Source organism: Thermobia domestica, chromosome 2 (assembly GCF_964235325.1).
Source record: "Thermobia domestica chromosome 2, izTheDome1.hap1.1, whole genome shotgun sequence".
In the NCBI taxonomy this organism is placed as follows: Eukaryota; Metazoa; Arthropoda; class Insecta; order Zygentoma; family Lepismatidae; genus Thermobia; species Thermobia domestica.
Window position 1 is genome coordinate 120,603,890 of NC_137455.1, and position 25,365 is coordinate 120,629,254.

The window sequence follows — 25,365 nt, forward strand, 5'->3', positions numbered from 1 at the left end:
GCAATTTGTGCCCAAATAGCGGAAGCGGAATTAATACATATTGATGAGACTACTAAACTCACTACAGCACGACGTTCAGTTTGAAATACTACAGAATACGATTCTTTTTTAGAAAAAAAAATGGAAAAGCCAAGAGAAATCAATTTCATTTTACATTCCTTTGGAGCAGTCGGACATAAATAATGACACTTATCCGAAAAAGCACTTTTTAAATCAGATTATTGGGGGGGACAGTCCCCCCCAGGTCCAAGATTGGGGGGGACATGTCCCCCTCGTCCCCCCGGGATTTGCGCCAGTGCCCCGAGCCTGACTGAAAGGACATCAAAGACAGTATCAAAAACTGGCTGAAACACGCACCACAAAGATTTTCAGACGCCATGCCCAAGAAGAAACGGAATGAGTAAGAAGCGGATGTACTGTTTATTTATGTGTATGTTCTGTGAATAACTTTTATGTTCGCGTATAACATACTACATACTTCCTTTTTTATTATTATAACTAACCCTCAGTTAGGCGCGTACGTTTGTGTTACATAATTAGGCGCGTGGGTGACAGGTCACCCACCTATTAAAATATATCTAGAATAAGTAAAATCATCTTTAAATGATGATTTTTTCATTTGTTTTATAAAATGTTAATTACAGGTTATAGTTTTGGTTGTAAACAGTGTACTAGTAGATACAATAGACTTTTTTTAATGATTATTAGACTGACTGCAAACATGTTACAGAAAAATAAACTTCGAGATGTTCTCCACACTCCATTTCTTACATTTCTTACACTTCCTTGTAGTTTTGCCTCATCCTCATCCACAGGCATGCCAACGTCTTCTGGACCAATGTTTCTTCCAGACCAGTTTTTTGGGGGCACTGCCCCTCGGAGATCTGAGAGTGCCCCCCGGAACAGACCAAAATAATACGTTTATAGTCTAGCCATAAATTCTGTCATCACTTTTTAGTGAATATATGAAATACGGTTTGAGATATTTTCAATTTTCTTTTAATATGTTACAACCACATACGTTCTTTACAATTGGCACCTATCAAACTTCAAAATGTCTTCCATTGGCACGCACACAGACTTTGAGTGTCTTGGACCAGTTATCTATTGCAGTACGGAGAGTATCATCGGAAAATCCGCCACTGCTGCCACCAAGGAACGCTTCAAACTTTCAAGTGAAGGGTGTCTTGCAGACCATGTCTTCTAACACTGCCCACAGTTTGTAGTCCAGAGGGTTTAAATCGGAGCTACCAGAAGGCAACTCAGCACTGGAGATGAAATCTGGAACATTGGCCTCCAACCACTGTTGTGTCGTCCTTGCCTTATGAGCTGGCCCAGAATCCTCCTGGAAGGTCCAGTGATCATTGTTAAACATGGTGTCACTCAAGTCCTTCACAATAGGCTCCAGAACAGTTTCCACATATACCCTGGCACTTGTTTTTACACCTTGCTCACAAAAGTGAAGCCTGGTCTGGCCTTCATAGCCCACGCCCCAACAAACCATGACTGAGGAGGGGTGGTGACCCCTCTGAACCTTAAGAACTCTCCCACGAGCTTCTCGAGAGCTTGCCGCATATGTCCTATCATTTTGGCGATTAAAGTTCTCTTCAATGGTAAAAATTTTCTCGTCGGTAAAGAGGATTTGCCTATGTCCATTGTCGGTGTACCGCTGTAGGAGCTGTCTTGCTTTCAGTTTCCTCTGCTGCTTCAGCTGTGGTGGCAAGAAATGCCCCGTGCTCCGCCGATAAGCTCTGACCTTCAGGTCTTTACAAAATAACCTGGACATTGATCTTGGGGCCATATTGAGTTGCCGTGCCATGATCTTCTGCTTCCGGAGTGGATTTCGCCGCACACGAGCAGCCACTGCTTTAACAGCTGCCACTGTTCTCACACTGCGAGGACTACCATCCCTTGGCCGGTCACGTACACTACCGGTCTCAGTAAATTGCTGGATTGTCCGGTAAACAAATCTTTTGCTGATTTTCAGATGTTTCAGCTGTTTCAAAATCTCACTCGGTAATTTCCACCCTTATGCAAGGCAATCACTGCAACTATATTTTCGTACTCACTCCACTCCATGCTTAAGCGAAGCAGATCCACCCGTTCTCTTTCCCTGTTCGACACACACTGGGCAGAGCTGACCTTGAGTTAAATTGTACCTTGCCACCTGCACAACAGGTTCTACAGTCAAAGCCAAAAGTTTGTGACAGTATTTATGGCTAGACTAGGTATAATAATAAATAGAATAGTGTCAGAAGTGCCCGATAGGATACTAAGTGTGCCCCCCGGAATCTTATTTCTGAAAGAAACACTGCTCTGGACCCTCATGGCTTTTCAAGATCGATCATTCCCTCTTCCTCAACACTAACTAAGAATCGAAATCAGTCTCTCTCCCTAATTTCAACAAGAACTTAGAGATTAGAGCATCGCCCTTGTATCTGAGATTTTGTCATTTCCCATGCGATATCCTCCAAAAAGTCCTTCGTAACAATTGAGGTGAACTGGTGTTGAATTTCAGGATGCAAAGTGCATTGATTGCAAATATATTTAGAAGATCAAAAAATATCACCATAGATCATCTTGTTCCGTTTCAGTATTGGGTATTACATGCACTCATGTGATAAATTTCATAATCACTGTCATCAGAACACACCTTCTCCTCCTCCTCTTCCTCCTCAGGCCATTGCAGAACAACAGTTTATCTTTTGCCGTCTCTGTCTTCCGGCGTTTTGATATTTTATTTGTTACGTACATAGGTGTGCGGTTGACATTTGTTACCCAAACACGCTGCTGCAGAGATAATTTATTTCTTACAAACTGTAGACGGTAAACAGAAGTGTACTACTGCCGCCACATCAAACACCAACAATTAACGATCATTTACTGAAAGGCGCGACTTCGAAAAGCAACACACAGTGTTGCCAGTTTGAGACAAAAATCACTGGGGGACCCTGTCACCCACGCGCCTAATCTAGGGTTAATACTTGATTCCTTTTGAGCATGTTTAGATTTATAAGCTTTAGACAGCTCAGATAACGTTTCTGCTAAATGCATAGTTTGCCATTTAGAGGCAAATTCCTTGTTTCTCCATTCCTACTCTGTTTCTAAATCTTGTCACATCCCTAAACATTAATAATTGGATTCTTATTCACATTATTCATGTGTGTTCACAGTCACTTTGGATCAAGATTGGAGAGAGTTTGCATCTTTTACAGTGCTCTGTTGTGATTTTGTTGTTCTAGAAACTGTAGACAAACATTTTTTCCTGTTCCACATTTACAGTCGCTTTTTTAATTTTGGCGACTGAGAACATTTGTATGTACTTCAAAACTAAAAAGGAACACGTTTGTCACAGATATGGAACAATGAAAGCACAGCAAGGCATTCAAAGCTTCAAGCGACTTCCATTTAGAGTCTGGAGATTGTTTTAAATATAATTTTATACATGTATCTTTGCGCAGTTACACAATTTGGAAAAAGCTACTAGCGAAAAAGGGTCGCACTCACTGATTACTACATAAAGTAGCTTTATAAATGTTGTGAACAGCCACTTGGATCAATATTGCGTAGCGTTTGTACCTTTTTCGATGCACTGTTGTGGTTTCATTGCTGGCAGAAAAGGGTAGAGAATCAGGTTCTACTGTTCCATATTTACAGCTTTTTTTCGTCAATAACCATTCACTTCTTACAAAACAAGAAGCAACAATAAAGCAGGGCACTCAGTCTTCAGCCTGGTTGCCAAATTTTATACCTCATGTGTAATTTTGAACAATGTTCTCCAATGCAAGTTGTCAAACTTTTTGTAATACAAATTATATCTATATACACATCTATCTCTCTCTCTCTCTCTCTCTCTCTCTCTCTCTCTCTCTCTCTCTCTCTCTATATATATATATATATATATATATATATATATATATATATATATATATATATATATATATATATATATATATATATATACAGTATGGCGCTAAATTCGTTGTACAAAAGTAGAGGAGTAATTCCTGAGAGTAAAAAAAAAAAAAACACACAAAAAAATGATATAAACATAGGGCGAAAACCACATCGTTTACGTGTTATAGGTTGCCGAGAATATGAAAAAATGAATTCTAAAGGTCCATAGCTCCAAAACTATGGTACCTACCGTAGCCGGCTCAAGACTTCACTTAGGAACTAGTATGTTCTCTATCCAAAAATACATGCTTTAGAATCCTAAGGTACTCACGCAACAATTTTTATGGAGGTAGTTGGAAAATACTTTATATTAAAGGCCCGTAGTCAAACTCCCTTATTAAAAATTGTTGTGAAAGCACCTCAGGATTCTGAAACACGCATTTTTGGATAAGACACATACTAGTTCCTAAGTGAAGTCTTGACCTGACCAAGGTAGTTTTTATAATTTTGAAGCTATGAACCTTTAAAATTCATTTTTTCATGATTTCGGCCGTCTATAACACGTAAACGATGGTGTTTTCGCCCTGTTTATTGGAACTGTTTGTTTGTTTTACTCTCAGGAATCACTCCTCTGCCTTTGTACAACGAATTTAGCGTCATACTGTATATATATATAACTACCCAGGGTTTAGTTGGAAGGAAAAATTTGTTTTACATTTTAGTAAAACTATGGTAGATTTCCAAAGTATGTGAATTTAATATTGGAACAGGTCTATAATTTCAGGTTGAAATTGATTTGAAAGATGGACACGTCCTCTTCTGACGCTGAATCCATATATATATATATATATATATATATATATATATATATATAAAATAGTTCATCGCATCCTATTATCGTTTTCATTGCATAGGAAGAGCAATATTAAACAGAAATAAAGGGTTAACGTTCCGACTTCAGGAAATATTTTTGCCACTATCTCATTTCACATATTTCATTACAGACTAGGAACATTTTTCTTTCCATATTATTAATTAATTGATTGGCATATTACCTATCCAACTTGCCTTTCCATTCATCATCTTATTTATAGATACAGATTTTCAAAACTCATCCAGAAGTATATGGACTTTGCCTGTATCAGTATTGACTTTACCATATTAAAAATTTTAAAATCCAACATGTATGTTGGGAAATTTTATCTCCAGGAGATACAACTAATGTTATTGATCCTAGTATGTTGAAAAGAAATCTGCTGGGATATTTTAAGAAGTGTGTTAAAAATTATGATAAACCTATGGACCTCCCTCTTCATCAGTTCTAAGATTTTTCACTCCAGGATAGATAGACAGGAAACTCAATGTTATAATAAAATAAAAACAAAATAAGTGTTGCGAGAGATTTTATTGCTATAAATATAAAATAATAAGTAATACAATTGGTATTTTTATTAATATACAACATAAAGAGGCACAGATTTCACACAATAAGCCCCTTTTGTAACTAAGGGCGTGAAACGAGTTAATTCTCTTTCAAAAATGTGATTTAGCTAGTAAGTGAACAAAAGTCACTTAAATGGGGATACTGCTTGAGGTTGCAACATATCACTTATTCATAATTATATGTATTTATATATATTTTATAGATAAGGCAATATTGCGCATCTAAGGCATAAAGTAAACTGCCGTTCGTCTACTGCAAATATTATGTAAAAGTGAAATAGTCCGTTTTTACTGATTTTTGAAATAAAGACAAAATTGATATATTTACATTTCATATTTGTGTTTTATGTCTCATACCTCGAAATTCCCATAAACGTATCATTACCTGATGGAAGAAATAAAATGTGGTATTTCATGTTCCGTATTGTTCCATAAAAGTTAAAAATTTCTTGTAAAAAAAAGTAACAAACCGACACCAGAACTTTTTGTTCAAAGAGTTCTAGCATTTATGGAAAAAGTTTATATTATTTTTAAGTGACACGTGTAGTTTTGGTTATTGATAAATGGTTTACAGTTATTCAATTGAAAATAGCACCATTAATAATAATTATGTTGGTTTCTCCTCCTCTTTTCTCAACCTGACTGTGGATAGTTGTTGTTTTAGTTGCAGTACTTGATAGCTTATATGTACCAAAAACATTGAATAAGTTTCCATGATATGTATTTCAGAATTGAGAAGGTAACTACCAATATTGCTCATTCACAAATATTAACACACATGTCTCTCTCTCGTAAGTACAAAAGTCCAAAACTACACAGCATATTAAATTTTGGATAATCTTTAAGAGAAGTAGAATGCATTTTGTTCAAAACAATTTGAAGCTCTTATGAAAACACAAAAGTTATGAAACTGATATTAAAAAATATGTGATTTTATATAATTAAATCAATATATGTAAAATCAAACTTAATTTTCTTTTGATTCTTAAATCCAGAAAGTTATAATCAAACGTAAATATATATGATGGACTTTATTATAATAATCTAAAAACGTATATCAACATTACTTAACTCTAAACCGCCTGTTTCACTAATATTCGTTAAATGCCAACACTTACTGATGGTATTAAAATTTACAAAGATTCTAAGTACTCCTTCAGTCAAATGATTTAAAATGTAATAATAACTATTCCCAAGAGATGATGATGATATAGATATTTTTCTCAATAAGACGATAAATTTCTGGATAATACATTACATTTAACGATTATTGGTGAAACTAACAATTGAGATCTTCGATATTACATCTAAAGTTTGATTGGTACTAAATAGAAAACAATATTAATATAATAAGATTGATATTAGATACATTAATTTAAAGATATTTGAAAAAGGTCATAGTGAATTTTATGTAAGTTACTGCACATGAACTTTCAAATAATTACGGAAACCCATACTCACTTATTTTTCAGAAATCATAAGATTATAATTTGAACTCTTGGAGTATACTATACAGTGTGAACTCAATAATATAGTATTTTATAACGAAGACCAACGGACACTCTTTCACTGTACATTTATAAACATGAAATAAATTTCCTACAATGTCAGTTTGAGCATTAAGTTGTCAGGAGTATATTTTTGCCAAAAATTAACAATATTGGTGGTTCCGATAGTGGTTACTTAGTTTGAAGTGTCATTAGAATATAGAAATATCATTAGGTTTTATGGCACTATAAGGTTCGTGAAATTAATTTCTAATGTGGTAATTCATGAAAAAGATAGAGTATTACTATTGAAACTTATAGTACTACAATACAAATTCATGGATATTAGCTTTGTAAACAAGGTAATTAAGCTTCAAATCGTTTATCATATTTATAATTAAAATAAGAAATAATCATTTATAAGAAAAACTAACCATATTCTAGGTTTCTGTGAAAATAATTTCGATTCTCTAGAAAATTCTCTGTGAGGTAACAAGTTTAATCTTCTGTACTTTTTATGTTGTATCTAAAAAGTTATTTTCCAACAAAATATTATTTTTTCATAGATGCCATATGACCTTACTACGTTTATTATTCACTTCATCTGGAAAATCTTGTTTATGAAGCAGTTGACATTACTTTGTCGCATTGGTATGAGGATATGAAACCACTGCGAAAGCACTTAACGCATTACGTAATTTTTCCTACGAGCACTTTTACTATATTAATTCTATTCACATGCTTTTATTTTCATTTCAGAAAAAAATAGATGAGTCCCGTCGTTTCTTCGCCTCGTTTCTAGAAATCTATCTTTCATACGCCCTACCTAATTAGTGTGTGAGCTATGATGTATATACTAAATAGCCTATAAAAGTATTCATACTTGTTCATGAGTATTGTCAATAAATAAATATGATTCACTGGTTTTCTTTTCGCTTCTTTTGATTGTATTACGAAGAAAACAGTATTTTAAACGCCATTTTAATTAGTGCAGCGTTATTTCGTGTTAATGGAAATATGAACGTTTTCATCCATTATCATTACGATTAAGAGTACCACAAGTAGAACAGTTCCATGATAAATTTCGTAATATTCGTTGACATGAAATATTGATATAGATATATACATTTAAATACCGACTTAAGATCGATTTTTATATCAAACAGTATATTATCATTTTGATATATTCTTTTTAATATGAATGTCATATTAAATTATTCTCTCACCCCTCCGAAAACCATTATTATTGATTTACTACGAGGGATATTTTTAAATCTCCGTTAAGCCAGCAGAAGAGAGCCATGCGAGATGACAAAATGGGAATAAGACAAATTCTTTATTGGGCATCGTCCATCCTCCACACCGAAAGAAAGATTCTGACGTTCAATCATTGTGGAGTAGCAAGCGTGAAAACGTATTGAGTGTAATTAAAGCGCGCGCGAAGTGTGAACTAAGTGATGGAATTCAATTTCTACTGAGTTCCCTGAAATTCCAAGAACAGACAGTTCAGAATTTCTAACCTACACGTTTTACGATCCGTATGATTCACGCGTTCATCACACGTCTGTCACCACAGATTACCACCATTTGGTACTCTCATTACACATTGGCTACATTGGTAAGTTCTAATTTAAACTTTCTACATCACTCATGAACACAGCCATCACTTATAAAGTTTCCTCCATAAAGCCTATGCGACGAATAATTCAAGCTATACTATGTCCTAGCTCCTGGAGAAATCGGATAACATCACGTAGTTCACACTTGGCGAACGCTTCGATTACAGTTGGTATGTATTCATACTTGCTACTCCACAATGATTTCACGTCAGAATGTGGTTTTTGGTGTGCGGGATGGGCGGCGTGCAATGAACAACTTTGTCTTATTCCCGTTTCGTTATCTCATCTTGTTCTTTTCTGGTGGCTTAACAGAGGTTGAAAAATATATCCTCGTAGTTGTGTTTCTTATTTGCATATAAAACATATTTAGAACAAGCAACAAGCATAATAACAGTTGAATAACATGGTTATTTCTGAATATCATAATCTTAAATAATAATATATAAACAAACAATAAGAACGAATGTTTATAATATTTTAGTTCAGTTTATAACCAAGAAAATGTACTACCCGTAAAGTAATATAAATGCATTTATTTATGAACCTAGTAAATATTTATGTTGATACTAGGTACTAACAAATATTGCTTTAGTTATTTAATCTACTATTCAATGTTTTCGTGCAGATATACACAATCCAAGTACTTTTATTCCGTTATAATTTGACTTGAAAATTGGAACTTGCCTTGTAAAATTTGGCCTACATCAGTTTATTTAATTATTAACTTACTATGCAATGTATTCGTGCAGATACATTCAATACTAGTATTATTTTTCCTTTTAATTCAAGGCGTATATTGACTTTGATTGATGAAAATCTCTAACTACTTAGAGAAAATTTTGTCTATACCAATTTATTTAATCATTTATATATGTCATGCAAAGTTTTCGTGTAGATGTACATTATACCGTACAATGGCTGTCGTTTCCTTTTAATCCAACTTGAAGGTTGTATTTTGTCGATAAAATTCTCTATGTAATATGAGAAAATTTTGTTTAAACCAATTTCCTTTATTATACATAACCTGCTCTGCGGTTATTTTATAGATATATAGCATATATATTTTATTTCCTTCTAGTTCAAGTTAAAGATTGGATTTTTGGCTGACAAAGTCTGTCAAAGTGAAATTTCTGGCCAAAAGTAATTCCGTCACAACTTCTGATGTGAACGATAACAATGGATAAACATAAATGTTATATTACATAAATTATTTATACACAATTTTAAATTATGTAACTTGTTTCAAAAATTGTATATATATACGTACAGTATGAAATTCTCATTTATGAAATTTTTAACTAAATATAATCGTTTCACTCCCTCAAATATATATTTCGTTGCTTTCTCCATTTGATATTTGACATTTCCTGTAACATGAATGCCACTTTATAATAATGAAAGAATCAATTCTGTTTATCAATTCCAAGGACACTTTATCACAATCATTTTACACACAATAAATTATTAATTCGGCTTATAAATTACTTTCTGCATAAAGACAAATATGACTTTTACATAAATATCTTTCGTTATTGAGTCGTAGTATCAAATTTCTACATATTAAATAAACAATTTATTCAATAATTGTATTTTCACAATATCAGAAAACATATCTTTCAGACACAAACAAGTGAAAATCTAGAGATACAAAATGCATAAGATAAAAGTGCGACCAATAAAGAATAAAACATGTGTAAATTAACTTCATTTTTCGTTGTTTATTTGTTTTAAAATATATTACATGAAATGATATAAAGAAAATAACATTTATTACTTCTCGTAAACGGTTTTACTCGGTTTCGTTTCAAAATCAATTATGAATTCTCTACATTTTCATAGTATTTATACGAAATACTATAAACTGCTATAGTCACTTATGGCACCAACGTTCAATCACATAAGCTCTCAGTGTAATCAAACTTGTATGTTTGATTATAAAATTGAATCTTCTGATTATCTAATCTCTTTCAATTATTTCTTCTAAATGAGTTTAAATTAGTTTCGACTCAGTACTTTCATTGATTTTTTACTTAAGGAAATCATGTGAAGGCAAATCCACATACTATGACTGCGGAAGATTAGATAAGATATGAAAATACAATGCTGTTATTTAAAAAAAGTGTTAAGCCTTTTGATTGTAACTGATTTAACATATTAATTATAACACTTCAAACTTTATATAATTGAAATTAAATATTGATAAGGCATATTGTTGTTTCTTCATAAAATATTAATAAATACATTTAAATTACATTTGCTCTTTTTTAAAATTACAGTATGCTTACGGTAGTGCAAAACTAATACATATACATATTATCTTAAATTCGCAAATACAACTTATAGGTAGGTTTAATAGAAACAAACTACAATGTTTGATTATAGTTCGATGCTCTTTTTGCACTCAAAATACACAATTGTGAATACCGGTAATCTTAATCAAGAAATCGACAGTTTGAAAGGACAGTGAATGTGTACTCAGGTATAGGATTAAATAATACGGAATTCTTGTGAGTGTTATTTATATAGTTACATCACTTTTAATAAACAGGTGATAAAATATATTCCCTGAAGTTCCTCAACTTTGAAAATGATCACAATAAGTTAGAATTGAAGGATGAATGTAACAAATTAAGCGTTATATATATATTGCTTTTAAGAATATTGTACATAGTGTTCTTATTGTATTGAGAATTATTCTACTAGCGAGATCTCATATTTAAATCAAATTTATTTAATTTTTTCATTCAATTTCCTACTTAAAACACCGTAGTCGAAAGTAATTTAGGGTAGTAAATATTGTCAATTCAACACAGATAAATTTAAACATAACATATGATCGGCGTAGAAGTTCACAAGAACGCAAGCCCTTCTCTCACCTCTTCTCGTCCTTTGAACACGCTTTGACATCTCTCAAACACTGTAAAAGTCTTTTGCAAGTTGATTTCCATCACCTTATTTTACTGTTTTTTTTCTTTTTCTTTTTTGACAGATAGTGGGTTTATATTAGTATGAAACCACTTGAGGAGACAGTTTAGGCCTATTAGCAGACGACGTTTGATTTTTTTTCATTGTCCAACTTTCTTCGAACACTTACTTATTTCTTTGCTTGCTTATCGTAGAGTAATATTCATGATCACAACAATGCAGTTAAAATATTGACTGCCGCACATACGCTGTTGATCACTCAACAATTAAATATTCAGGTACGGGGAAAATCATTATATCGACGTGGACGTGTTGCTTCATAGAAGCCACTACTACCATGTTGCTTCACTTGTCTTCACTGTGTTCCGTTTGTTTTGAGAAGAAAAATTAAGAAAAAATAAACTACACTAACTACCTATTGCTCTTTCCAAACCTGTCCCTGAAAAAACGAACAGTTAAAATATTTTGCAAGAAGTTAATCTTTCTCTGTGTCTTAATTTATTTCAAGTTCTCTAGCTTGAACTGTTCAAACTTCCACGATGAGGCACATTCATCGATTGTGATGATTGTAAACTAGTGTCTTCAAGATTCTTCCTCGTCTAAGGAGAGACAGTTGCGTAGAAAATCTTCCATAGTTTGGTACACATGCCCTATAACACCTTTTAAAGTATGATCTTCGTTAGCATAGCTCTACAATGGATAAAACAAAGAAGACATGGGACATTAGCAAATCAATCACATTGATTCATTACATGCAATAATATAATGCCCACCGTCTGCATTAAAACGACTGTGCTTTATAAGTTACTTTATGCATATGATACAACAGTCATATGGATTTTGATAATTGTTAACTATAGATTAAATTAAAATTATTATTTGAAACAATGCTTTATGAAGTTTGGACTTTGTTACTATTTTGGCCCCGTGTGGTTCATTGTATAAAACTAATATTGCTCACGAGACGTGATATTTCTCGTTTCGTGTCCAAAGAAGACGAAAAGTACATTTTTAAAGCTCAGGTCGAGACGAGAAACATGATAATTCTCATATTTGTAAGAGATCAGAAGTTTAAATTGCATTTTTACATTTCACATATGCTCTAAGAGTTTAACTTGTCAAAAACAGTGGTAGTAATTCATTTGGATATGAATATCGATTAAGGAACCTTGCTAATATGTATCTTTTATAATTATTATTGCTAATTATTAAACAGTTACCTCTGTATAGCATTTCAAGATCCTATTGCTAAGTGCAAAATTCTACTAATATTACTTCCAAAACTTAAGTACATACATTTATACAGCAAGACAAGACGAGAAAGAATCCTTCGAGAAATGAGACGAAACTTCCACAAAATTCACGACACAAGACGAGAATACCATATCCCTCGTCTTTTACACTGTTAAAAACACTTTCTTAAATTTGAGAAACAAGTGTTTCTTATCTAAACACCGACAATATCTTTTCTTAGAAACAAGAGTTTGAAACTCTCATTAATGAGAAATGAAGAAAAGTAGATTAGATTGTATAAAGCGAAATGAGAAAATATACTGTTACTTTCCTTATGAATGAGAATTGCCAAATCTCATTTCTAAGAAAATATTGTCCCGGTACAGAGATAAGAAACTCTTTCTCAAATTTCAGAAATTTTTAACAGTGTAGCAATACTGAATAAAAACGATTAGGTTAGGTCACGTTCGGTAAGTTTAGGTTAGATTAAGTTAGAAAATAATGTGGACCACAATTTCTCCATCCATAGGTTGTCAGATTTCGATATATCGATGTATATTTTTCATCTAATACAATGTATAAAATGGAAGTGATCTTTGTATAGGATTGCATCGTACGAAATCTGCTTAATCGTTTGATTGTAAGTTGGATCAGAATTTACCGCCCTTTTCAGCATCGAGGCTATATGAGACGTGGATCTACAGCTTAACTTTTGATCCGAAGCACATGAGCTACCACCGGGAGTATGAAATATTTGAAATGTACTTTGGAACTTAATTTACACCTGCCTCGATCTGATTTTTCATGATGCTTCGATTAAAATGGGTATGCTCAAGGGATATAGAGGATTCAAAATTTACGAAAAAATAGAGAATGTCAAGTGCCTCTCAAGTTAGGATGATAAAACTCAGCATATAAAATCTTGATTAAAAATAAGGGGACACGTGTCATTACGTTTTTGATAATTCCAGTTTTAAGGGCGAAGGAATAGGACATGTTCTATATTTTTGCGCTACATTGAAAGCGATGTAGAATGTTCTTTGTAATCATATCACGGGAAAGAGGTTTATCACTTGAAATAAATCTTAAATGGTAGCCCTAACTTCCTTAAGGATTTTGTCGTGTCATTTTAATTAAAGGATTATCTTAAGGGGGTAGGCACTTCAGAGTTTATATCAAGAAAGAGTATCCTATGGGTTTTTATAATTATATTTTCATTGAAGTATGTATCCTAAGGGGGAACGAATTCGAATATTTTCTATATACCTACTGGTTATCAATTAAACTTCTATTCTTTATGTCATCCATAGTAGCCCCAATAAATCTGCGTAGTATCGATACTTCGACTGCCTTCATTACAAGAACGCTTATTATTTACACGTACATATGAATTGTCATTCAGAAGTATAGAATAGAATGAATAGAATAAGGGCAAAAGTTGCAGCGTTAATTTTCTTCATATTCCTGGTATGAACAAAACATGACAATACTTCAACTTCAACATTAATGATCATTCTACTTCAATGTTCAAGAACATTTACAAAACACACATTGGCTATTATTAAATTTAAATAAATATTTACATTATTGAAATTTAACGTAACTTACTTGATATTGAAAAAGTATATTTTCATCAGATAAGGCATGCGCAAGTGACATTCCTTGCTGATATGGTGCTGTGACGTCAGCCATACCATGAAGAAGTAAAAGGGAATGATGTGGAATGTGGCGCCCCCTTTGTGTTGCATCGGCTTCTACATAACCCTTATAGTTTTCACTGGGCATACCTAACACTCTTTCTGTAAATGCTGAATCTGAAAGAATAATGCAAAGAAATAGTGAAAAATATTAAATACTGTACTATAATGATAGTTATTTAAATTCTCAAATTAGATCTGAAAATTCAGTTTTGATTCACAATAATTGTAAATAACATTTTGAGTAAAGCTATTTAACTTCCACAATGTTTATGAACGTTATGAATTATATCAGTATCGATTTACACAGTTACGTAGTCAGTCACCATAGTTATGTAGATAATCACCATGTAAATTTTCCTTACAATACATAAATACAGGAAAGTATTATAGCTTCCAAGAGTGGGCTCAGAACAGCTCAGTATTATAGCTTCAGATAGATTGTGAGTGTATAATGTATATGAACAATTAAATAATTAAACTTTTTAAAAAGTACTAATTTGAAAATAATATCTAAAACTTGTAACTCATGAACTGTTTTTAATTTTTGCATGCAGTAATCGACTTGAGATATCGTATATGCAATATCTACATCCTATGAAATTTTAAAATGGTTCAGCGAGCTGAAGTCATAGGAGTTGAAGTCTCAGTAACTATGCTTATAATGGTATTTTAACAATGACGTATTTTAACAAGTTTGGAAATTCTTACGTTCCACTCTAATGAAATTCCTATCTCGTATATTAGCAAACTACGCTAATATAGACAGTGATACGTATACAACATATACGTGTAAAGAATAGAAATATCTTACTACATGTCACATAATCGTAAATATAACCCATTGAATTGGATACATCGAGTTCTGTGTTCGATTCCGGTATGAAGAGCACCGTACGTGCTACCGAGGTTCAGATTTTACTCTAAACTGTAGGTTCAGTTTTATAAAAACTCGCTGCTGACACATGACCACTCAACCAACAAATCAGTTCCAAATGTCGTGTACTTTAAATCAGGATTTCATTTAGTTATACTTTATAGTTCCACTTATTATTCACTTGCTCTTTTAGCCTGAAATAGCTTTTAAAATATACAGAACACTTCTGAATTTTCATTCCATTATTTCTGAAATAATAATACCTACAAATTTATATTGTATTTTTGCTGTATAAATTTGTACTGTAATTACTATCTAATTACTGTATTTTTGTACGTTCATACATACTATTTCGGCAAACGGTATGTACTACAAATAATATTCGATCGTATTTCTGGCCATTAACTTCAATGAAAGAAATGTCTGCGGTGATTGCTACTAACCAATCAGTCCGTATATGTAGTGTATTTTGCAGCACGAATGTAGACATTCATTCATTAGCAGCTACTTTCAATAGTTTTAAAATATGAACAACAGCTAGCAATTTAGCACATAAAGGAATTATAGATCTGATGGTGGGAACTGAACTTTCAATAAAACTACTGGGCCAATTAGAGTTGAGACTTTATAATTTTAGTCCCTACACAAGCCTACTGCTTTACGAAATAGGTACTGCAAGAACTTGATATTTAGCCTTCAAACTTCCAAACTTATAAAATATACCATGGCTATATTAACATTTAACTTGTGCATATAATTAGTGAAACTTTAAGTCCTATGCCTTCAGATAGGTAAACCATTTTATAATTTTATACTATAAAAAAATAGGAAGATTATGACTTCAGAAATCTAAATATTGTATTGTTTTATGTCGTATATTCATGTGTACATTCCAATTTGTATTGCATTCCTGGCAAAGATTTGTAAATTTTAAGTTTCCAAGTAAAAGTTTGTTTTCCAAAAGACTAAATTATTTTTGTGTTTATACAATTCTGAACACGTCGTTGTTTATATTTTGGAAAAGAGTAATACTCACTGTAATATAGCCAATCAGCGATGGGCGATACAGAAACACCGCATTTAAATACATTCTGTTGTGAACCAAGAACCATAGCAGCTACGTAGCCGCCATATCCCCAGCCCCAAACTCCAACTCGGGTTTCATCAAGGAAACCTAACGTCTCTAACAGGTACCTGAAAAAAAATAAACATTGAACGTTAGAATAGTCCATAAATTAATATACATTCAGCTATATTACAAATTTTTAAGATGTCCAAAATTGTTGGTGTATTTCTGCGTAAATACTTGTGTTTATGTTCTTCCATGAGATAGAGGTGCTCACAAAAGGGATTCAAGATGTTTGAATTTTCAGAAGTTCAGAAAAAAATTAGTTGTATGATTTAAAGCAGTCAATAACAACACATCTATAAAAAGGGTATAATTTATTTTTTAAAATTGGATTTTAACATGCGCCGTTCTCAGAGGGTAATGATAGTTATAATCATTAATTAACTTCCAAAGACTTGCTTTACTTCGAGAGATCATGGAAGGTTGATCTTCCATGATGGTCTGTGCACCTGCCACTTGTAATGGATTCTAGTCTAATTCGTGATTCGACATAACGACTACGAAAACTAAACTCTCTATCTAAACTATAGGATCAATACTCGTAAAAGGTCTGTTTTACCTATCCACTATCCTGTATTTTGTTCTTACAAAGTAAGGACAACCACTATGGATATTCTTATGACGCATAGAGTTAGCATGCTACTTATCTAGTTAGCATTTTGCAATATGTTTATTTCAGAATTGAAGTTCATCTTTCTGTTAATTAAATCTGCTAATTCAAAAGAAAAAAAAACTACTATAATCTGATCTTAACTAAGTTACTTCTATGCAATCTAAGTTCATATAGATAAGAGGAGCTTACGATATGGAATTCTTTGAGATTGTTTTAAGTTGCTGTATGTTAAGGAAACCGGGAAACGGCGGAACTATTTCTAACTTAATACTTAAATTGCTGCATATGCAGTACGGCATGCTATTGTAAGTTAATTCAAGGAAGGCGAGAGGACTTTTATTTTAAAGACGTGCCAGGAAAATGATCATAGAAACGAAGCGCTACAACTTAACCGTAATAGACATAGTTTGTGTTAGATCTCTTAGTTCATTTCCAATTATCAAAAGAACTTTGAAACAACAGTTCTCTTATTGTATCATTATTAATCTGCAAACAGGTGTTCATAGCAGACTTCGTGATTTGAAGAATATCCTTACCGTAACAAATTTGATCTCAGAATTCATATTCAGGGTTGGTTATTATTAAAACGCTACTAAATTCCTGAAGAAATATTAATTAAAGTTATGTTAATTATTTGTTATTTTTGAGGAAATTAGATTAGTAATGACTCCTTTTTATTTTCGGATCTAAAATCCAATATATTTCAATCAAAAATTTTCTTGTATGCCTTATATCTAGAGAACTGCATACAGTGTAGCCAAACCCAAACTATCATTTAGCTGAATATGATGTGCTTATTCCGTTGAAAATACCAAAACTCGATTTAGAGGCTTTTCAAAAATTTTGTCTCCCCTGATCCAAAAACTAATTATTGGCCAAAATCTCAATCTTTTCATCCATTTTTTAGATCATTCCTAAAATTCTTGTTTTACAGAGTTAATTCTATGGTTCTACGCTAATCTTTTCCTAATATAAGAAAGATTGTCACTTTCCTGCATGCATTTTTTTAAAAAGATCGTTCATCAATTTTAATTATCTTTTTCCGCTTCCGATTCAGTTTAACCTTCTACCTATCTTTCCATCATATACAGTGGTCGAAATGAGGCGGTATGCCGTGGTACGTAATACCGCCTCTTTTTTTCGGTGATGAAGGCATACCGCCTCTGGTTTTTCAGTGATCAAGGCATACCACCTCTAGTTTTTCAGTGATCAAGGCATACCGGTATCATCACTGGAGAGTAGATGCTAAATACCTTTAATTAATCCATTTTTATGCGCAGTAATTGACGATATCTTTTAAAATATTTTTAAAATGTTTTATTTTTTTATGTAGAAATAATTTCTAAGTTGATAACACCGACATTTTTATCTTTTACCTACCTTCTGATTTTAAAATGAAATGTCTTCAAAGAAATCCATCTAGTTTATATTTTGAAGTGCGATATTGAATTTTCTTTTTTATGTATGTATGTCTTCTCTCCTTCATACACATAAATGTCGTGTTTTGAGCATGTGCGGATTTTAGATCACCCTTCAGTCGAGTGAGGGGTTCGGGAGTTTTCCCACAGGAAATTGTTAATATAAAAATTCATTTTTTTTTAGCATTTTCGTGTATAATTCTCTATAAAGGAACATAAAGGATTTTTTTAAAAAGTTGTTGGCGAGATCAAAGTCCCTCCATGTCCCTTCCTCCTGAAGCTCTTCAGTGGTTTTCAGCCATTATGTAAATAGAAATGGAATCTTTTAGCCAGCATACTCCCACTCTACTTCAACATTTAGATAGCCGGTATGTCGAGTCAAAATCGCAATAAGACATACCGCCTCTGTTTTCCACTTCGAACACTGATCATATACATAATAATTTTCCTCAAATAATGTTCTATCCAGTTGATATTCCTCTTTCTAACCCTACTCTCTCTACTATCCTTTATTTTCTAAATTGTTTCTTTGTCTCATCTGAGCATTTTTTCGTTCTTTTCCATTCTCAAATTTCAGAACCTTCTTGCCGTTTCTTTCTCTCACATAATGTTGACTTTTCTAATAAGTACAAGACAAATACTCAACATGTATCATATTTTAGCCCATTGATTTACTGTATTAGTTTTCGTTCAAATGGAATGTTAATGATGATTTTATCTTACTAATTTATTCTTTAAGTATAACTAGTTATCCCTTCTTTTTCAACATGATTTTGTACTATATATAAATTTTGTTTTACTTAAATTTATATTTAAATATTAAATATTAAAATTATAAATAGCAAAATATAATTTTCAAGAAGTAAGGAATACTTGAATAAATTTGCAGAAAAAAGTCAGTTAAATCCAAGGATGTTATAAAACAGAGGATCTGCCTAGTCAACAAAATCGTGAAGTTATACGTCACAGTCTCGCCATCTCCGATAGGATCGCAATGTTTTGAGCCAACATTCATGGCGCCAACAATTAGACATGCCGATTATCGGTTGTTTTTTTCTTGCTTCATTGAGTTAATAGGATGAAGATACATATGGTCAGATTCTCTTCATCCTTGACATCCTTGGTTACATTAAACCATTCAAATCCCAGTTCATTACAAAGAATAAAAGAAAAAGAAAAAGAAAGAAAAAATATTTTTTTCATATTATACCCCCTAATCAATGGGCTGTAAAAAAAAGATGGTACTGATATTCTTTCATCTCTGTTAAACATTTGATTAACCTTTCGCGCAACTCCTTAATTGAGCGGATCGGGCAAACACAATGGTAAGCGCTACTTTCGGTGAAATTGAGTTATCAAGCAGAATGGATTGTGATCAAACCACAGAAGAGTATGTAGGTAGCTCTTATTTCGAAAATGTACCTACAGTAAGCAGAGAAAGTGGTTTGGTATGTGTTACCGTCTTGAATTGCATGCGGATGGTCAACTTTCTCGAATTCACTCGAAACTTAGAAAATGTGACATATCACTATGTTTGATCGAGCAGCTTAATTAATAACCTACTAAATAAGCTTTTGTTCTCTATAAGTACTTCGTTTCGACTTGTAACATTGTTCTTATTTCTTCAAGGTACCTTAATTATACATTTAAACTCAATAGTGTTAAAGTAATAAATACTTTGAATGTTGCTTAGTAATTTTGTGAAAATGTACGCTTTGCTACCTATTGTCTTGCAAGGTATAGTAACGAATCTTCTGAGCAAATACATAGAAATACCTTTGTCTGTACATAATAAATTAAATTGTAAGCAAATACTTACTGAAGAACAGTAATTTGATCTTGCACTTCTACTCCACCAATTTTTCTGTACAAAGAACTAAGCGACTTCTTTCCTTGCCCTGCAGCTCCTCGAACGTCTAATCGAATGTAAACGATATCGTTACGACTAGACATGTAAGTCCCCCAATCAATGAGGAATTTATCCGTTACTGATTGGGTACCTGGACGTCCATTACTGTAAGAGAGTGCCTTATTAATAATTCGTCAAGCACCGAGTAAACAATATACACGTAAAAAGACACAAGTATAGTACGATCAAAAGTGAATAAAACATTTGTAAGTTAGAAGAGCTAACAAACATGCAGCAACCGTATTCATTAACAGAAAATAAGTCACTTAAGTATCACGTAAGACGTGAAAACCTACAAATAGAAATTAATCAAAACTTGTTTTAGAAAACCAATTTATTGTGTTTTTAAAATATAGTGCAAGTACTTTTTCTTTCCTATAATAATTACATTTAAAATGTTGATAAAGAGTCTTTTTTACATATTATATACACTCATTGTCAAACGTCTGAGCACACTACTGAATTTTTTTGAGTTTCTTAAACAAAATACACAATATCGATACAACCCTCTGTTTGTTAAACTTGTTCTGCAAACTAAACACCATTGATCACATAAGGAAACGAAAATACACTGTTTTGTTTCCATTGAGGCAGCATCTATTGAGGAAGTTTCCGTTCATCGAAGTAGCCTTGATATGAGCTTTACAAATCCTAGACATTTCTTTGATCAATTAATCTAACTATTGCAAAGCTATGTAAGCTCAAACAGCTATGAAACTCCAACAGCTCCAACATATCTTTCAGAGATATTCAATTTTTGTTTCATGTATTCACGAACTCTCATCTAAAATTCATTCCACAAGGTCACGATGGGTAACAAATCCTGCGACTGTGGCGGCTATTCGAATTTAATGGTGGTGTGATCCTCTTCTTTGATTTGCAGATAATTGTTGCATAACTTGGGAGAATGTCTTGGATCGTAATCCTGCTGTAGTACAAAATTTATGGCCCAAAATTTGCGTTCCTAATCTAATTGTCTGCCTCACTTAGATGTTGTGATACACCTTTTTATCCATTATTCTGTTGATTGAATATAAATCACCAAATTGATTGCCTGTAAATCATTCCCACACAGTGTCACTACTTTTTCCGCATTTTACTATAGGTATTAAACATTAGGATGAAAGCGCTTTTCTAAAAGGCGATGCATAAATACCTGGCGTTGGGAACCGAAAAGTTGAAATAGATTCGGCGGTCAAGATTCGTCGAGTAGCCTCTTCTATTGTTTATCGGTTCAATATTTATGTTATGGCATAATAGTACCCTTTTGAAATATCTTCTGCTTGAAGGAATGGTTCCCTTTTTGCAACCCCACACCGAAGACCGTAAGTATGCAAACTTTCTGGAACTCCGTTCTATCTAATACTGATTGAACACGGCTTTTCCGTAATTTTGTAGCCATTTATGGAGCAGTTAAGCTTCTCTTTAATTTTTATGTAGTTCTAACGAACTTGTCCTTAGAAATTGTTATTTCTAGACGACTAGTTTTATCGGTTTAATATTCACACCAGTTCGTGACAGTCTTTCAAGAGTCCGACGAATGTCCACCAACTGATATCTGCAACGATTTTCCGCACAGAAAAGCTCGCTTCTCTCAAAGTAATTACTTGGGAGGTGACTTGACACTTACTTCACAGTTTTTCCTCCACATTTTATAGTACTTACACATTCTTTACAGTAATTTACTAATTCACGCGAGTGAAAGTAGCACAATACCATGCAACACATTCGCACCCAATCTTGCAACACGATTAAATGGCACATACATGACTATTTGTTGTAATAAATAGACAATTAGAGACGTTAATAACACGATGTATCATCAGACAAAGTGTGACGTTTGTTGTTTATTCGTTATTTATTTGTATATTTCAAAGCAGTTTCCTTCAATAAACGTATCTCAATGTGAGCAAGATCATGCATTTTTGTATTCTAATATGAACAACGTTATTTATTTTACAAAACAAGACCAATATACACGGTTTAGAAGAGACACAATGTATTTTATTTGGAAAATTCTGAAAAATCAGTATTGTGCTCAGAGTTTTGACCATGACTGTATATATATATATATATATATATATATATATATATATATATATATATATATATATATATATATATATATATTATCTTACCTTGTTTAGTTTCAATTTGCATTCCTCTATGTGTTTTTCCTACGTAGATAACCTCACCGGACAAGAAAATTCATTCCTGTAGTACTTACTCCTAATAACAGGTAACACTACGTCTGGTCTGTAAAATTATTTGCATTTTGTTTAGAAGTGATTCCACGATGTGTTGCAGGTGTGATGCATTAATGGAATCTACTTATTTATCACTAGATCCCATAATTTCAGCAAAATACGAGAATGCTTATATCTACGATTCTCATTGCTCCTAACAGTCTCATTTATCTTCAAGTGGACTTAAATCTGGGGACTTAGTAGGTCGGACTAGATGCTTCAGGACGCTTCAGTGTTCCTCATTGCATGACAAATAATTTGAGTCGAGCTCCGTTCTGATTATATGGAGGCCTGATTCGATTCCAAGTGGGAACGCATTGTTTCGGATCTCACGTTAAACTGTAGGTCCTGTCTCATATAGTCTTAATGCTGAATAGGATGCTAAAGTCTAAATCAATAAACCAGCCATTTGATTTGCGGCTTTTAACATAGCAGTTGTCATCTTGGAGGATAGGAGTGTCTACTGCATATTCATGATGAAGGTGTTCGAGGAATTGCAGCACCTGGTCACTACATATTGGTTCATGTTTGCATTTACACTTATGAGTGAGACCAAGTCAGGGTAGTTAAAATACTGTCACACTATCGGCGAACCTCCTTCAATTTTAATTACACACTGCAGATGAAATGTTACGCTGTACTCTATGCTTTGCATCAGTGAATTAAAACAAAAAAGATTGCTAGTCGAACCACACTAGAGGTTTCCAATCTGTGCCACAATTCGTGTCTTTGTTTTTGAGCTCAAGAAGTATCTGGTACATCATGTTCCACAGAGCGAATTTACGTATTTCGTGATATTCTACTTCAAATGTCAACTGTATTAAGTTCTTTTAGTAATGTACATTTGTTCTGCCTTCATGGACTGCAGAAATATTTGCCGGATTTGAAAACTGTTTGCCTTCTAAATTAGGACTTTTCCGGCCAACCTTTCACACCGTTTTGTGTTCATGCACATTTATTGTAGACACGTTGGATAATCCGTGATAATATAATCAAATAGTGCAATTTAATTATGATCAATAGCTATGGCAAACATCCTTTGTACCATTCTATCACACCTTTCTTGGTACAATCACTTCAATTAACTGCAATGATTATACCTATGGTTGCGCGGTGATGGTTAATTTTTTCAGGTGTTATCAAAGGAATTGCACTTATGATGAAAAGAGAGGACTAATACTAGTTCTAAAGGGAATGACTAATTCTTTTGTCCGTTTATTTATAAGAAATATATAACAAATACACTTACACTTCTACAAGCACTGGAAAAGCAGCATCTCTGAGCTCTTCCCTCCAACTGGGTGGCAGAAGAAGTTGAACTTGTGCTCGGCAGTTCTGTGGTAGAGGCACCTGAAAAGTTCTAATTGTTGGCAACGCCAACTCAGAGAGGCGTGTGAGCTTCCCTTTATTAGTTTGTAGCACCTTCAAAAGTTTGTGATTAGTAGCTGAGTGCATTCCTGTAATTGGTAGCCCTGGACCATAACACTCCAGGGCAAAGTGATCGAAGAAAGGACTCAAAGTGGCTGAGTAGTAAGTGCAGTTGGTGTATACTTTATCCAAAGGCTCGCAGGTTAAACATTTGGGATCCACACGATGTGGATCATCGCCAAATGGATCGCTGACAACATACAGGTGACGTTGACCAGGTTTCGTTTCATGCGTTCCCACGTAGTACCTGGAAATTGAAACATATATTTAAAATATCATATGTACTTACTGAGGAAAGTCAAATTTACAGTATAATATGTACGCGAATAATGAAGCGTTTTATCTAGTACATTCCTTACTACAATAATTAGAAATAGCCCCATGAGCAATTTGGCCGTCTAATTTGTCGGACCACGATTGGCCTGCAATCAGGATCGGGACGAAACCGGCATGCTAATGGAAACTAGTGCTATTATTGAACATTTATTGTATTATTTATGAACTCTATCTCTACCAAAGAAATATATATCTGAAGAAGAATTATGTGTTCCTATTGTAATAAGAAAGTTAACAAAGGAGGAATATAAAGCATTAATGAAGTATTAAAAACAGAGGATCATTAGGATGTTTAAGGATCATTTTACATTTATCGGCATGGCCTAGTCCGAGTATATGTCTAGTGGAGAGTTCGAATAAAGATTAACAGGGTAATAAAGAAACAATGTAAGGTAAAACAACGCATCAGTTCGGTAATATGAAACTAGGATGTAAAAAGTGTCAGAAAGAAAGAATGCAATATGAAATAGTTCATTCCTAACCTGAACACAACCCATTTTTCAGCTTCTTCCCAAATTTCTTAACTGGAGGCAAGAAACCGGTATTTCTCTTATCATTGTTTAGTTTTTACCCGTTGGCTATGAAGTCTTGGTCTCGGCTGCAATGAAATTGTGCACACTTTTCCGGTTTTTTATGAGTTTCGTCTGATAAGGCGTCGCCAAGCTGTCATAATATACAGGATTGCGCACAAAAATATTAAGCAGCGTTGTCAGATGGAAAATATTTTCTCTATTGTAATGTTTGTATATGTGTATGTGATTTTATTGACAAGTTTAATTTAGAAAATACGGAGGAATTAACACATAAGTATATAAAGAAGTGCAGAGAAGTTATGTACTGTGTTCGAAAGAAAATGCTCATACCAGTTCGTCCGAGAAATCTTACAAAGACTGTTAAGCAAACGGTTGTAAGAGATGAGTTCAGTCATAATGGAGAAAAAGTTTTTATTTGCAAATGAACAAGCTAAGATTACACTAGTTAACAAAGGTTTTGTTACATAAAAGGAAATACCTGTTCTTAAAGGAACTTTTTGCGCTGAATTCGAATATGCACTCGGTTTCTTTCCATCACGTACGATTTCCCCGTAACAGAGGGATTTTCGGGAAAT

The 25,365-nt window shown here is 33.3% G+C and overlaps 1 protein-coding gene across 2 annotated transcripts in view; it reads right to left on the minus strand.

Moving 5' to 3' along the window:
* Positions 1-5,293: 5,293 nt before the first annotated feature.
* LOC145675132 (inactive dipeptidyl peptidase 10) overlaps positions 5,294-25,365 on the minus strand; it is a 528,307-nt gene continuing 508,235 nt past the window's right edge. For both annotated transcript variants that reach the window (XM_081745500.1, XM_081745506.1), the window contains 5 exons: positions 23,743-24,168; positions 20,158-20,352; positions 16,215-16,372; positions 14,213-14,418; positions 5,294-12,061 (listed from right to left, as the gene is read on the minus strand). In XM_081745500.1, the coding sequence (XP_081601626.1) occupies positions 11,954-12,061; positions 14,213-14,418; positions 16,215-16,372; positions 20,158-20,352; positions 23,743-24,168 (1,093 nt within the window). In that variant the 3' untranslated portion in view covers positions 5,294-11,953. The remainder of the gene's footprint in view (positions 12,062-14,212; positions 14,419-16,214; positions 16,373-20,157; positions 20,353-23,742; positions 24,169-25,365) is intronic.